Genomic DNA, 15,329 nt, shown 5'->3' on the forward strand with positions numbered 1-15,329 from the left:
CGCGATTCTCTTAGTTCTAAGTGCTAGTGTTGTAGACGCAGAACTAATCCGCGCAGGGACAGGAGGACCGTGCCGTTTCTGAGCGCGGGGCCGCTACCGCGGGCTCTGACTGACCTGGTGGCTCCTTAGCCAGCAAGCGTGGTGACCGTCGCTGTCAATTGCCAGACATTGACATTTGCTCCATGCTGTTCGCCAGAAGGTCTGGAGTAAGGATGTTGGCATGATTCTTGAAGCTTATGGATCCTTGCAAACCAAACTTTATTAATGTTCCGCCAATTCTCGGCTCACTAAGCAAATCCCTCGTCAATAGGTGCCCAGTTTGCTGTCGAAGCTCTTGGAACCGTGGCGGTCTTGTACCATCTTATACAGGTGAAGCTTCTGGTTGTAGAACTTAATTCTGTATATTCCATGTGGGTAGTGCGTCCGTATGGGTGGAAAATGTATGCGTTATGACTCCGTGCCTAAGATGAATGTTATATAGGTGAGAGGACCTTGAGATAGCCTGTGATGTTCATTATTAATAGAACTATAAAAGCCTAAAAAGGCAATGCCGCAATTTCAACAGCATTTTATTCAGTGCGAAACGCTAGAACGTACTAATATGAACTCTGAATCAAGCCATTATGCCTGAAGATCGAGGACCTACCATGCTGCTAGAGGCAGTCATTATGCGGAATTCAATCCAGCCAACAGAGCACCCGGTCCCACAACAACAAAAACAGCGGAGAGCTAGAAGATTTAATGACAAAGGGGCGTAGCACTTTCAGTAATGCATCCAGGTGTGCTACATCGGCAACCAGAAGTGCACTTCTAAGTAACATTGCCTTCCTAGAACAAGGCATATTTACCAAGCATCTGAGTTTTTTTAGTATAATAACAAGGCCCCGCGGCACGCTGCTTTCAGGCGAAGAGTGGCGTCTCAGCATAAAGCCGCGTGTCACAGCTGAAAATATGATCGTACGACAGTGGTATCTGAGCCACACGGGCTGTGGGAATGGGGGATTCCCAGCCGCGGAGCATCCACATTGTCTATGATCCTTAAAGCCAGTGTTGCAGGTGTGGTGATGGCCCTTAGCTGCAGATGAATTGACGACGTCCTGCCATTTATGGCCTAGGACACTTGTGTAGTTCGCCATTCGGTTGCATCAAGCCTGCTGGCGCTTAGATTAAAATGCATGACACCGGGAGTAGATGGATACGGCCGCATGAAGCTGTGTCTAAGTTAGTCACATTTTCAGTGTTCCTGGACTTCATAAGAGGTTGAGAAGGTGGCTGCAGTCGCTTCCATCCCTTTTAAGGCCAGGTGAGGCATAAAAGATAGGGTGGTGATGTACGACGAGCGAGCCTGTGCCAGCAAGGCTGATTGCTCTCTCCGCTGTCGCTACAATGTGGCAATGCTGCTACGAGACAGTGGAGAGGCAGCCCATGCCGCGTTGCATGATCCTGAAGGTTGAGGGGTCGCGCAGCGATTATGCTAGAAGTATCTGTGGCTGGCTATGGACTAGAACGCTGTCAGCTATGCCTTAATGTCCTATGCCATTGCCTCGATCGAGCGGTATCCCGTGTCTATCCCCTAGTCAAATCAGGCGCTGCCTGGATCGCCGATAGCCCGAAACCACAGGGTGGGCCTCTAAGCAGTGTGTGTGACCGCGAAAGTGCCATAGTCCGAGATATCTCGATGCCGCCAGTGCGCAGGATACCCACCACAAAGCAGGATGGGCAAGGCCTTGGATGAACTCTGTGGAAGGCATTGGCCGTGCCCGGTAAAGGCAGTAGGGAGAGGACAGGCTAGGGTGGGCCTGATGGCTAAATCCAACCACTGTGGTGAGATGTGGTAGAGAGTGACTGAGCAAGACAGAAGGTACAATGTAGCTACTATCGACATCAGAGTTCATCTGCCTTACCTGGTAGGCGCCATCGACTAGAGGGAACAGCGTACCGCGATGCATGACAAGGATGTTCACTACCCGGCTCTCAGCCCTAAAAAAGATATGAGAAGCGTATCACATAATTAATCCCTAGATGATTACATAATGCCATCCAACCTGCGTCAGGTCCGCGCAGTTACAAAGTCATGCTCGCCGACTAGACATTTATGACTTTTAATTATGCCGTCGGCAGCCTCCTAACGCCCAGTTCGATTGACGTTCCACAAAATCAGGGTAATATCTCCAAGGAGGCACCTTAGGCGGACTCTTAGGGGTAACCCTGCGCCTCTGGATGAAGTTGTAGCGTTCTGTTAGCGGTTTAGAGTGCTGACTGGTTCGCTTTAGAGACAGTAAGGCGTATTTGGGGTTCCTAAGGAGTTGAGAGGCTTAGAGGCGCCACAAAGGCTGTTCAAGTTGCCTGTTGATGATCAGCTATAAGTCACTCACTTTACAACTAGCATATTTCTAGTAGCTTTTGTATAACTAAACGTTACCTTCACAGTATACAGTTTATTCACCGTAATCTTCCCTCTATTTTGTATTCTCGCGACTAAATTGCCAATCGCAATCCCACAGTCATGCCCCGGATCGCGCCATATTTCGACCTCCTTGGCGAATACGAGAAATCTAATGCTCTATATACACTCCTCGTCTATATTCCAGACCCGATTCCAAGAAGGCTTTCGCGATAGTGGCAAAGGCATTCTGAACCACTAGACTACTCTGACTACAACCCTATTATTCACCATTGCCTCAGCGGCATCCACCCCAAATTTGCGCCACTAGATAAGAAGTCATACGTTTTAAGCCGCAAAGACGTTATAGGAATTAAAAACACAGTTATGAAAATAAAGGCACCTGATTTCCCGCTAGAATTCCGATGTTCGCGTATCCAGAATGGGAATGGGCAGAAGTGTTGTTTTCAAGGCTGTTATATATTAGAGACGCAGAGTATCCTAAAGAAGGAGGCAAGAAGAAAATATTTAGGGCCTAGTTAGAGGTGTGCGATGGACTGCGAAAGGCATTAATGGGGTGGCAATAACAAGAGTGATGCGAATAGAAGACGGTGTTTCAGGGAGAAGGGTAGGCGGCTTGTATGCATTAAAGACGCGATAGTAGATATGTTCTAGCCCTACCCATACCATTCTGAAATTATCTAGCCTTCTGAGATTTAAGCTAAGTTCAGTACACTCTTATATATAGTTTGGAGTGGTGCCTGATTCGTCTCCGAGACTGCGGGGCAAATTTGGTGGGTTTTCAGGATATGGGAAGTTTGAAGGCTGTTTATGTTGGCCGCGGATGCCACAGGACCCCCAGTCTGATGGGTGCAGAAGTTCCACGGACGAAAAGCATTGATGAAGAATGTTGAAGGAAGCAGTACGGTGACATCCATCGGGCCGCTTGGCCCGAAGGTCGTCGTGTGGCAGGACATGGAGGGGTAAGAGGCTTCGCTCACCCGCTTCTGTTGGCCAGGGGGTGGCATGAACGGCAGGGTGGCGATGTACTGGTAGAGAGTGCCTTTGACCTGTCGAAGCCCTCGCTGACAGCACTCCCTGCTTACCGAACAATAATCCCACTACTCTATCTACGGTGTTTAAGCTCACATTCTAGACGTCTTTGTCCTAGACATTGCATATAACTCTACTTATCAAGGCCACAATCTTAAAGGCCTATATGAGGCAAGACCGTACTGGACTCACGTAGGGTCTGTAATTGCCAACTTAGAGTGCCCATGCGCTTCACTATAATTAGACAAAGAGGTAGTAATACGCCACTTGGGTACGTAGTGGCGTAGTGATTATCTACCTCGTACCTGTGCCACACACCAACGCTCTATATCTAGCATAGGTAGAATAAGGCTTCCTCGTGATCAAGCGTCAGTGTGCGGCGGCACATATAAATGTCTGAGCTTACGGAGATTGCAGTGGTGCTGGGGTTCGCTTCTGACGTCAGCGGGGTATGTCAGGGTACACCCAGCGTCAACACAGTCATGAACACTGAACATTGCTCGATTTCGCAATAACGGTTAAATCACATCGTATACGTTTGATCGACCCACCGCGAAGACTGTTGCGAATAGATCTCAAATACCATCCACGTCGACAGAATGACCACTACAACCCCGCGGGCCGAGGTCAAACTCAAGGCTCCAGGAACGTGTTACCTCTCAAACGAACCTCCCTTCTATTTCATTCTCGATAGTAGGCTCTCCGACAGTGCAGAGCGAGCGATCTTTCTTGAAGATGGCTTCGCGGGTTCTCGAGATTACCAGCCCATCAACTCAAACCGGGTCATCCAGTGTTTCGACTATGAAACTGGCGAACAAGTACAGGTCCTCCACCAAGGCAACCAGCCTGTCTTTTCCGACAGTGGCTACAGCCGATTTACGACATCCAACTGCCGTGAGCCTTACGACCTACCATTCATAACCTCCTCGCTCCGGCCAGGTAGAAAGTACATACTGCGCTTCAAGCCGACAACCTCGATCTCGCACTGGCCGGCTAGTGTAAAGGATACTTTAAACTCTCTTACCGGGGTATATAGCAGCTCAGTTTCTACGCCAGACATTCCCGCGCTGTCCACACAAGCCATACTCTGGGAGGCTGCTGACGGCAATGACACGATTATCTTCAAAACCCGGAGCTTACAGCCAAGCACACCAAATGTCACTGTCTCTCTATCAGCGCCATCAACATGCTCCTTATCCAAGCCTTTTATATTCACGCTCACGTTCTCGACAGACGCTGAATATCCTATCACTGTCCTTGCAGGTCGCTCGGTCGTTAAGTCCGTGTATTCCGATATCAACATCCGAGACTCCACTTCGCGTGTCCAAGACGCACCCAATATTATCGTTTGTCGCGACGATGATGAAGAACAAAGACAAAAATTCCTAAGACTCAAAGGGACCTTCACGGAGCACCGGGAGCTGAATATCAGTGACCCGTTCTGGGAGGAATTGAAGCCGGAGGTTGGAAAGGAGTATATTCTTAGACATTTACCAGGGACGTGGTGGTGGACAGACGAATCGATTGACGAAGTCATGACTTATCTCGGATCAAAGAGCAGTCTTGGTTTGGCATACACTGACTGCATCAAGTTTGTGAGCGCAGGTGAAGTGAGATTCAAGGTAGTAGAGTAGATCTAGGCAAACTCAGACTCTGCACGCAGCTACATGGAGGCTTTTTAAAGTGACCCAGTCCCGTGATATTTTCTTCAAACATGCTCTCGTACTCATCCGACATTTCAAACGATAACACTTCATGAGCCGACATTTGACATGAATGCAGTTATGGGGCTTTGAAAGGTTACTATCGTCGGCGTGGATTCAGTGCGCGAGGCATTGGAGTCAGGAGACAAGATTGCAACAGCTAAGGTCGGCCCAATGTTGAGGCTCTACTTTATCTTTAAATTCGGTTAGGGCTTGTGGAGACTTGTACCCAATGGGCCAGGGAGTTCCAAGACGTTAATACGGTCCACCGTGTTCCGCAATCGGCAGATAAACTCATATTTGCGATTTGCATCGTCTATCTGTAAAGTTTCGCGGGATTCGCTGTGATGATAACCTACCAGTAGAAATGATCACTCCACCACCGTTAATAGACTTCGAACCAACCGAGTTTGCATGCTGAATATTGCCGAGAACAGCCCTGATATTACCGATCTATCCTGGTAGGGCACCGCCTTTACCTTACAGCTTTCAACATTCAGTCAACACCAGACCCAGCTTCGAAGGCTATCATGCATCAAATAGCCTTTTTCTGGGACACCTTATATGGCGGCCTATTTCTAGGATATCTTATCGATGGCCCAGTTCTGGACCACCCCCTTCACTAATATGGCTCATTTCTGGGCTTCATTACCAGCTCACCCCTGCAGCTGTCTTTCGCGTAGAGTTGACAGAAAACCATAACAGGATTTTTTATAATTACGCTGGCTAACAGAGTAGTGAGGCAGTAATTTCAGGATTTCCGTCGTGTCTCCAGCGCTAGTATGTTGTACCTGATGGAGACATCCTAATGGCATTGGGCTACACTTGATTTATTCAGACCTGATGCGCGGTACAAGATTCGCACTAGTTCGGCTAGCGTGCAGGATGCATGGGCATCCATCCGAGGGCGTGATGGTTTCGCAATATCAGACACCACTTAGACTCTGTAGCCGCTACAAGTATGTCTACTTCTTAGTAAGGCACATAAGTTGCAGGGTAGGAAGGAGATGCAAACCCTACTGCTGCTTAACAGAAGGATTAAGATAAGTACTTTACGCTCCTTTAATATAGATGGGCTACAGACGAGCTACATACAACTACGACAACCTTGATGCTGCAAAATTCTAACCAATGCCGCATGCCCGCAATATAGTATTGGGTACCTCCTGTAAGGATTCTCATAAATCGTTCCATCTCGAGTCGCCCGGAACCTATCCGAAGGGTCCCCGTATCGGCCCCGACCCTGACTCGACCTGGCTCCGACCCTGCCCTGCCCCCTGCTGGTACCCCTATTCCCCTAAGCATTTAGTTGCACCTCTCCCCTGTAGCTAGCTTGATAGTTTTCTGATATCCTTTAGTACAAGGCCTATAGGTGTCAATGGAATTCCCAGGACATTGAGTCCCCGCGCACTCCCATATGCCTCTGAGTGGATTCCTACTGCATTCTGATCCATTGTCTTGCCTGCGCTGTTACACCTCCTGGTTTTGCCAGCTTATTTAGAGACCCCGCCTCCTTCAGAGACGCGTCCACCAACTACATCTAGCCTAAACGCTTTAAGGTGTTGCAAATAGACAATATAATTATTTAAGTTGAACAGCTAACCTACACTATAGGCAAGTTGCTTACACATCTAAGTTGCTTACTTTTGCTAAGCCTCTACTAAACTACTTTTTCTACACTAATATATTCCTAACAACACTACTTAAATATGCTAAAAGAATATTAGATATAGCTTATACTCTAAGCTTTTAAATAAGACATAACACTTTTAAAGTAACATGCTGCAGCTATGTATAAAGTCTTTTAAAAATAATAAATATCTAAAGTACTAAATAACATTTATAAGCTAATTTTATAGCTAACTTGTAAAAGCTAGTAATAATAAAAACTACGTAATTATTAAGTATATACTTAAGCTATATATATAAGAATTTTTCTCTTAGCTAGCAGCTATAGCTAATATAACTAATTCTTTACACACTAAGCATAATCTAGGCTATATTAGCATAAACTAGCTTAGTATATTTATAAAGTGTTATTTAAAGCTTAAAGTAAAGTTTAAGTATAACTATAACTATAAAAAAAGCTTTTTATAAAAGTTCTAAAGTAATTTAAAGCTAGTTTAACTTTATATAGAATATTAAAGCTAAGTATATTATTTAGAATAATAACATGTATAACTTTAATAAGATAGGCTTTATAATAAGCTAAATATTTACTAACTATACTTATACTTAAAACTTTAGTTTAAGCTTTAAATAATACTTTATAAACATACTAGGCTAGTTTATCCTAATATAGCTTTAATTATACTTAGTGTGTAAAAAATTAGCTATATTAGCTGTTTGCAGTTACAGAGCTCTCCATGCGCTAGCCACCAACACTCCTTTGGCGTACTGCTGCCTAGCAATGCCACCTGCTGCAGCCTAGAGCTATTGGTGGCCTTAAGTCACATGATGGGTTCATCTAGTACTATATAAACCCGTAGTTGCCCTCCTTTAGCAATACAATCCAGTTTCTCATGTCTTTGGTGCTCCACATAGCTTCACATTAGCTATAGCAATTAGCTAAAAAGAAAAACCTTACACATATAGCTTAATTATGTGCTTAATAATTACCTACTTTTTATTATTACCTAGCCTTTATAAGTTAGCTATAGAATTAGCTTATAAAAGTTATCTAGTGTGTTAGTTATTTATTATTTTTAAAAAAAACCTTATACATAGCTACAGTATATTGCTTTAAAAGTGTTATGTTTTATTAAAAAGCCTAAAGTGTAAGCTGTATTTAATGTTTTTTTACTGCGTCTAAGTAGTGTTGTTAGAAATGCATTAGTATAGAAAAAGTAGTTTAGTAAAGTCTTTATAAAAGTAAACAACTTAAGTGTGTAAGCAACTTGCCTGTAGAGTATGTTAAAGTAACTTAATATAAATTTCTTTCAAGTGTTATATACACTGTATTACTTACTATAAAATTTAGATTATATTTTTTTTATTTACTTAAGTTACTTATTACTACTAGGCTTATATAATGCCCTTTTAGGCTATCTCTATAGTAAGCTACACTATGTTATAATAAGTTTTAGCATAGCTTTAAGCCTCTTTATATAACATTTACTTATATATAGAAATTAATTACTTAGTCTATTTCTTTTAGTTTTACTAGCAAGTTAGTTAGTAACTAAATTTAATTTTAAATAGTAATAGTGTAGTTATCTTATAAAGTAATATAGCTTATACCTAATCTATGCATAGTAGAATGTCTAACTAGTTATCTTAGTAGTAGTTTATAAAAGAGTGTAAGCACTAGTTAAAATACTAGTCTAGAACCTCTACATTACTATCTATTTATAAGTAGTAAGGTGCTAAAAGCTTTTACTTTATTTTTATAACTTAGTAAAGCTTATTTATAAACTTTAAAGTAAATTAAAAACTTTACTTAAAAATAATAGACTTTAAAAAGCTAAAGAGACACTAGGTATAGTAATAGTATAAGTTAGCTATGTTTTTTACTATTATTATTTTATAGTATAGTAGTAAGAAGTAGCATTTACTTTAGCAGTTTACTACTATGAAAGTGTTATTATACTTTTTTTTATCTAGTAAGAATAACTTAAAGTTTATAAAAACATTTTACTAAACATGCTACAAAATAAGTAGTAACTTAACTAGTTCTAGAGTTTTATCTTAAAGTGTATAGCTTTATCAATAGGCTTTACACACTATAGCTAAGTTAGCAACATTTTAGCTTATGTAGAGCTAGTAGCATTAGTTATGTAGTAGTTTTAAAGTCTTTTTTTTACTTTAGTAAGTAGTTACTTAAGTTATATAAACTATATAAATAAAATAAGTGTATATAAAGTAGACAACTAAAACTACTAGTTTCTTACTATTAAATATAAAAAGCTTTTACTTATAAGCTTTTATAGAATCTTTACTTTATTTTAGGCTTACTTTTATTATAGCTGTAAGCTTATATAGTTTTAGTTTACTTTAAGAACATAGTTAATTAGCGTATAAAGCTTACCTAAAAGTAAAAAAGCTATAAAAGTGTTACTACTAGCTACTGTTATCGTATTTATTGCTAGTAGTTATTTTATAAATTACTAAGCTAAGTTGTTTACTATAGCCTTAATAGTGCTAAAGTTAATCTAGTGTACTATAAAAAAGTATATATATAAGCTACTTTATATTTGTTTTTTTAAGTTTTTAAGTTTTTTTACTTTTTTAATAACATATTTACTATCATGTTGTCAGATATGCGCACCTACTGTCAAGACAGGAGGAACGCTTGACGAAAGCTGCTACATAGTACAAGCAATAAGCTCGAACAGTATGTTGCTGCAAATTGCAGCATGTTGCAGCAAATTGCAGCATTTTGCAGCAAATTGCAGCATGTTGCAAGCTGGTCGCGCATGGGGCAAGTGCGCCAGGGACTCGCATCGGAAAAACAAAAGCCGAGCAACACGAGTAGAGCAGAAAAAGGATCGATAAATCAATACAATCAATCATCATCCTATACATCATATCTAAACCCATCATTCATCTTAGGAAGCCTAGAAACAGTGCTTTAATCTAACACATGTTTATAGTCTTTAGTTAGTACATAAGCTTTAAGTTATAATTAGATACTATTATAGCTTAGTATATCTACTATAGAGTAAGCTTAAACTTAATTAAAAAGTACTCTAACACTTAATAGTTTATTAGAGTGCTAAATAGCTTAGTTATTTATAAGCTTATAAGCTAAGCTTGCTGCTTATATTAGAATTATACTATAATAAGCATTTTTTATTATAAATAATATAGTTTATCTAAAGCACGCTTATAGTCTTTAAGTAAAAGGCTACTAGTTGCTAGAGTCTGTTGTTCTATAGCTAGAAAAGCCTGCCTACTACAACTCTATCGCTAGCGTCTGTCTCCATGCGTGTCTAGCAGTAGGACAAGTAGTGTGTAAGAATAGCGTCTAATAGTATTACGTTTTTAGCTTAATTAAAAGCTACTAGCTTATATTTTTTAAAGTAGTGCTAAGCACTACACTTAAATAGCTTTATAAGCAGGTATATAATACATCTATAGTTTTTTGCAAATGCTTATTAGATGTTGTAAAACCTTAAGGAAAATTATAAGCTTTTAATTAATATTAGTATAGGCTAATTACACACAGCTACTACCTTCTCTAGGTTCTTACACATGCTGTTAGTGCTAATAATTAGTCCTAAAAACTTTATTTTTATATTAGTAAACTTACTTTTTTAAATGTCTACCTAAAAACTAGTGTTTAGTAGTTAATAAGACACATATGTAATATATTTTTATGTTAAAATAAGTCTATTAAGTAGATAAAAATGTTATTAAAGTATGCTACATAAGTATTATTTAGTAAGCTGTGAAGCACCTTATTATTATAGTTCTAGAATATAGCTAGTCTGTTGCATAAGCTAAATAGTAGTACATAGTATTTATAGTTACTAACGTACTTCACAGGCGAGTTGCTCACACACCTAAGTTACTTACTTTTGCTAAGACCCTACTAAACTACTCTTTCTACACTAATGCATTCCCCACAACACTACTTAGACATGCTAAAAAAATGTTAGATACAGCTTACACTTTAAGCTTTTAAATAAGACATAAAACTTTTAAAGAAATGTACTATAGCTATGTGTAAAGTTTTATAAAAGACAATAAATAACTATAGCACTAAATAACCTTTATAAGCTAATTCTATAGCTAAATTACAAAGGCTAGGTAATAAAAAGAAGTAGGTAATTATTAAGACTATACTTAAGCTATATGCGCAAGGAATTTCCTCTTAAATAGCATTTATAGCTAATATAGCTAATTCTTTACGCGCTAAGCGTAATCTAGGCTATGTTTACATAAACTAGCCTAGTATATTTGTAAAGTGTTATTTAAAGCTTAAAGTAACATTTAAGTGTAAGTATAACTATAAGAAAGCTTTTTATAAGAGTTCTAAAGTAATTTAAGGCAGGTTTAGCCTTATAAAGAATATTAAAGCTAAGTATAGCATCTAGAATAATAACACATACAACTTTAGTAAAATAAAGTTTATAATTAGCTAAATATCTTTTAACTATACTTACACTTAAAACTTTACTTTAAGCTTTAAATAACACTTTATAAACATACTAGGCTAGTTTATGTAAACATAGCCTAGATTACGCTTAGCGCGCAAAGAATTAGCTATATTAGCTATAAATGCTATCTAAAGGGAAGTTTCTTACGCATATAGCTTAAGTATAGTCTTAATAATTACCTGCTTTTTTTTATTACTTAGCCTTTATAATTTAGCTGTAGAATTAGCTTATAAAACTTATCTAGCGCTATAGTTATTTATTATTTTTTTTATAAGACTTTACACATAGCTATAGCATATTTCTTTAAGAGTTTTATGTCTTATTTAAAAGCTTAAAGTATAAGCTGTATCTAACATTCTTTTAGCACGTCTAAGTAGTGTTATAGGGAATGCATTAGTGTAGAAAAAGTAGTTTAGTAGGGTCTTAGCAAAAGTAAGCAACTTAGGTGTGTAAGCAACTTGCCTGTAAAGTACGTTATATTATAATTAAAAGGTAGTAAGGTTCTCTTTCTTCTTATTTACATAAATATAGTAAAAGGCTTATTATATGTCTAGCTTAGTAAACACTATAGCATACACTAAGCAGGCAAAACTCTTCTAGATTAAGGTAATTAAGTAAGCATTTTTTTATAATTATATTAAACCACTAACGTACCTAACAGGTTGGCCGGCCACACAGGTTGGCCGGCCACTTTTGCTAAGCCCCCACTAAACTCTACCTATCTACATAATGCCTTAACAACAACACTAGATTAAATCTTCTAAAGAACGTTAGATATAGCTTGCTCTTTAGGCTCTTAAATAAGACTTAAAACTCTTCTTACAACGCGCTGCAGCTATCTATAATGTCTCTCACACAACACTAAGCAATTAACGCGCTAGACAGCCTTTATAAGCAGAATGCTAGCCTAAATTAAGGAATCTAACTAAGCTTAAAAAGAAGGTAGTTATTAAGTATATACTTAAGCTTATTACACGCAGATTTCCCCTTAGGCTTACAGCTATAGCTAATATAGCTAATTCTTTGCCTGCAGAGCGCAATCTAGGCTAGGTTAGCTTAAACTAGCCTAGTATATAAGTTAAGCACTGCCCTAAGTTTATAATAAAGTTTAATTATAAGTATAATTATAAAAGAGTGCTTTATAAGGATCTAGAGGTTATCTAGAGCTAGTTTTGCCTAGTAGCTAACATAAAAGCTAAGTACAGTATCTAAGATAAAGATAGGTATAACTTTAATAAGTTAAGCTTTATAATAAGCTAGATATTAACTAAAGCAGTTGTTATACCTTTAGAGAGATAAGAACAGCTAAAGGTAATATAGTAAGGTAATAAAAAGTAGACAACAGTTATCTAGGGCATTAATATAATAGAGTAGGCTATAAGATTATAGAGCTTTAAGCAGTAAATAAGGCTGCTATGTAACATAGATTACATAAAAGAGAGCAGATTTAGGCAAAAAAGACTTTAATAGTTAAGGATAGAGCTTGTCTAACTACTTTAAAGGAGTTTAGAGCGCGTAGTAATTAGAAGAAGCTAAAGACGCAAGTGCGCGCTAAAAAAGGTAAGCTAAGTTAAAGGTAATGTAAGCAGTGTAATTAGACTAGGCATAACTTACGTATGTATAAGTAAGTAGTAGAAGTAGACTCTAAATAATATCTTGTGTTATATTACTCTATATAGGGCTAAAGTGGGCTGTTTTGCGAGAGAATAGGGTGGTTTTAGTAGGGGCTTAGCAAAAGTGGCCGGCCAACCCGTGTAGCCGGCCAACCTGTTAGGTACGTTAGTAGTTAATGTAGAACTACTACTTTTTTTCTCTAGATTTTTAGTAAACAGCACTAAAAACACAAAGCTAGCGCTACTATATATAATAAAACTATGTTATAAGTAATTATTAAAGTAGGTCTTAACTAGCTTAAGTTGCTTTAGTAATATACTATCTAGTAAGCTGCCTAATAGTGTATTTTTTTACTATAAGCTAGATATTGTAGTTAAATTTTTTTAATAAAGTAAAAGCTTATTACAGCTTTTTTAAAAAAAAGTAAGCTAGTGTAGCTTTTATATATAATAGTGCTAAAAGCTTTATTAAATTAACTAGTAAAGCAGTTTTTAAGTTAAGCTAGTTTTTTTTTTTACTAATTTTAAATAAGCTTTTTTTTACTTTATATACACTAACATAACTAATAATAACTTTTTGTTTATTAAGCCTATACTATAAAGGCAGTAGAACTTATTATGTTAGTGTTTAAACAAGCATTAATAAGCATATTATGTAACATAGTTAAGTTATAGTAATTTTTATAATAAAGTTATAAGCTTAGCTTTAAAGTACTACACTAGTTATATATCTAATTAACATTTTTTTATATATAAAATGCTTAGTTACTTTTTATTTACTTACTAGTTAAAGTATAGTAACACTTATAAGTTTATTATATTCCTTAGTGTTTTTTTAGTAACCTAGGTTTATTTCTAAAAATTAGCTACATATAAAAAGAATAATATTATATTTATAATTAATTAGCTTCTTATTTATTACCTATTTTAGTGCACAGTTTTTATAGTTAATTAGTACGCCTACTTCCTCTAGTAGCTTATAACTAATAATAAGGTTATAATAACTAGTGTTATAAAGTGTAAAGTATAATAATATCTAGTAGCTATCTAGAACTAGATTAGCTTTAATCTAGTTATATACTTATCTATTTAGTCTATTATTATACTCTACTAGAGGGACAGGCGCTATTTTAAAAAGCTTTACTTTAAGACCCTTTTTTCCTATACATAAGTGCTTAAAATAAAGTAGGTTATAACTACTTACACTTGTAGTAATAAGGCTATTACGCGTAATAGCTGTTTTATTAGTAAAGATGTAGTAAAGTAATGTAAATAGCTTTTTACTAAAAAGCAGCTACTATAGGTTAAAGCTAAAGGCTCTATTATACATCTTTAAAAGAAAGACTTTTTTTAAAGTAAAGCTTTTTTTTAATAATAGCGCTTCTTTATTACTTAACTTTATATATAAATTTATAGCTTTTATTAGCTTATTTTTATATAAACATATAAGTAGTTACAGCTAAAGTGTTCTAGTTTATAATAGTAATAGTATATAACAATATTCTTAGTTATTAGCAGTAGCAGTAAAGTTGCAGCTTACGCTAGTAGAGCTGTAACTAATAGTTATAAAATCTTCTTGCAGGTAAGCTTCTCTACACCCCTTTAAGCGCGCTAAGCACTAGTCTCTACAGCTACATTCTATAAAAAACGCGATCTATTAGCCCTAGTAGCAGTATTAAAAGAAGCTTATAATAGAGTTATAGTAGTAAATTTCTATATGTGTAAGTAGTAAACCTAAAAGGGCATTATAAATTTTATTCTTTTATTAGTTTAGCAGCTTCTTAGCGTTATTAGCTAGTTAAGTAAACTAAGCTTTAAAGTTTTAAAGTCTTAAAATAACTTTGTTTTAAGCTAGTAAAGCTTAGCTCTAGCTTTAAAGCACTAGTAAGTGTTAATAAAAGTTTTTTTTATAAATTTTATAATGTTAGCAGCTATTACTAGCTAGTTATTTTTCTTCATTACTTTAAAGTATAGATATAGGTAGATTAGAGCTTTTCTGCTTATTCTTAATTTAGTATAGCATATTTACATATTTTTATAGTTTCTTATATTACCATCTAGGGGGATAAAGTAATTAGCGTCGCGTAGTAGCGTACTTAGCAGAAGGTTTTTCTAGTGCTTAATATTATAGTTCTTATTACTTATAAATATAGGCAGGTTTACTACTTTTGTGACGGCGCGTACCGCGTCACATGCTCTGCGGCCTCAGTTCCCTCGCTTGCGCGACAAGTAGTGCCTTAGCAGGGAGCACACATGTATATTTAAACTTACAGAGCTCCTCTGCTCCTTAGTTTAATCTAGTTAGGTTACACTACCTCTTACTTATAGCTTAAGCATGCTTATTGTAACATTAGATTAAACTCTTTAGATAACATAAAAGCGTAAGTACATATGTACATGCACACGCCTAAGTTTTTTTAGCACACGCATGCGCACACGTACACAACTCTAGGTTAACAGATGCTAACATACCTTG

The 15,329-nt window shown here is 37.1% G+C and overlaps 3 protein-coding genes across 3 annotated transcripts; 2 read left to right on the forward strand and 1 right to left on the reverse strand.

The window, feature by feature from the left end:
- Positions 1-547: 547 nt before the first annotated feature.
- On the forward strand, positions 548-2,015 carry BDR25DRAFT_357603 (uncharacterized protein; the record flags this gene model as incomplete). The annotated part of the gene is made up of 13 exons (XM_033695827.1): positions 548-576; positions 634-701; positions 734-859; positions 905-1,027; positions 1,076-1,094; positions 1,151-1,221; positions 1,258-1,303; positions 1,341-1,388; positions 1,450-1,511; positions 1,554-1,663; positions 1,696-1,763; positions 1,841-1,889; positions 1,926-2,015. The coding sequence occupies 13 exons, from the start codon at positions 548-550 to the stop codon at positions 2,013-2,015; spliced, it is 909 nt and encodes a 302-aa protein (XP_033545148.1).
- A 35-nt stretch (positions 2,016-2,050) lies between these two features.
- Positions 2,051-3,933, reverse strand: BDR25DRAFT_357604 (uncharacterized protein; the record flags this gene model as incomplete). The annotated part of the gene is made up of 14 exons (XM_033695828.1): positions 2,051-2,125; positions 2,154-2,298; positions 2,329-2,360; positions 2,423-2,536; positions 2,574-2,633; positions 2,657-2,710; positions 2,787-2,918; positions 2,942-3,060; positions 3,120-3,484; positions 3,533-3,550; positions 3,615-3,648; positions 3,704-3,741; positions 3,823-3,868; positions 3,900-3,933. The coding sequence occupies 14 exons, from the start codon at positions 3,931-3,933 to the stop codon at positions 2,051-2,053; spliced, it is 1,266 nt and encodes a 421-aa protein (XP_033545149.1).
- Positions 3,934-3,973: 40 nt separating this feature from the next.
- BDR25DRAFT_394833 (uncharacterized protein) lies at positions 3,974-6,566 on the forward strand (the record flags this gene model as incomplete). Its single annotated transcript, XM_033698336.1, has 12 exons — positions 3,974-5,046; positions 5,087-5,158; positions 5,219-5,315; positions 5,350-5,461; positions 5,502-5,600; positions 5,656-5,823; positions 5,878-5,901; positions 5,940-6,098; positions 6,211-6,291; positions 6,340-6,422; positions 6,468-6,478; positions 6,531-6,566. The coding sequence occupies exons 1-12, from the start codon at positions 4,036-4,038 to the stop codon at positions 6,564-6,566; spliced, it is 1,953 nt and encodes a 650-aa protein (XP_033545150.1). The 5' UTR covers positions 3,974-4,035.
- Positions 6,567-15,329: the final 8,763 nt, after the last annotated feature.

The sequence above is a fragment of the Lindgomyces ingoldianus genome (assembly GCF_010093535.1).
Source record: "Lindgomyces ingoldianus strain ATCC 200398 unplaced genomic scaffold BDR25scaffold_25, whole genome shotgun sequence".
Classification (NCBI taxonomy): Eukaryota; Fungi; Ascomycota; class Dothideomycetes; order Pleosporales; family Lindgomycetaceae; genus Lindgomyces; species Lindgomyces ingoldianus.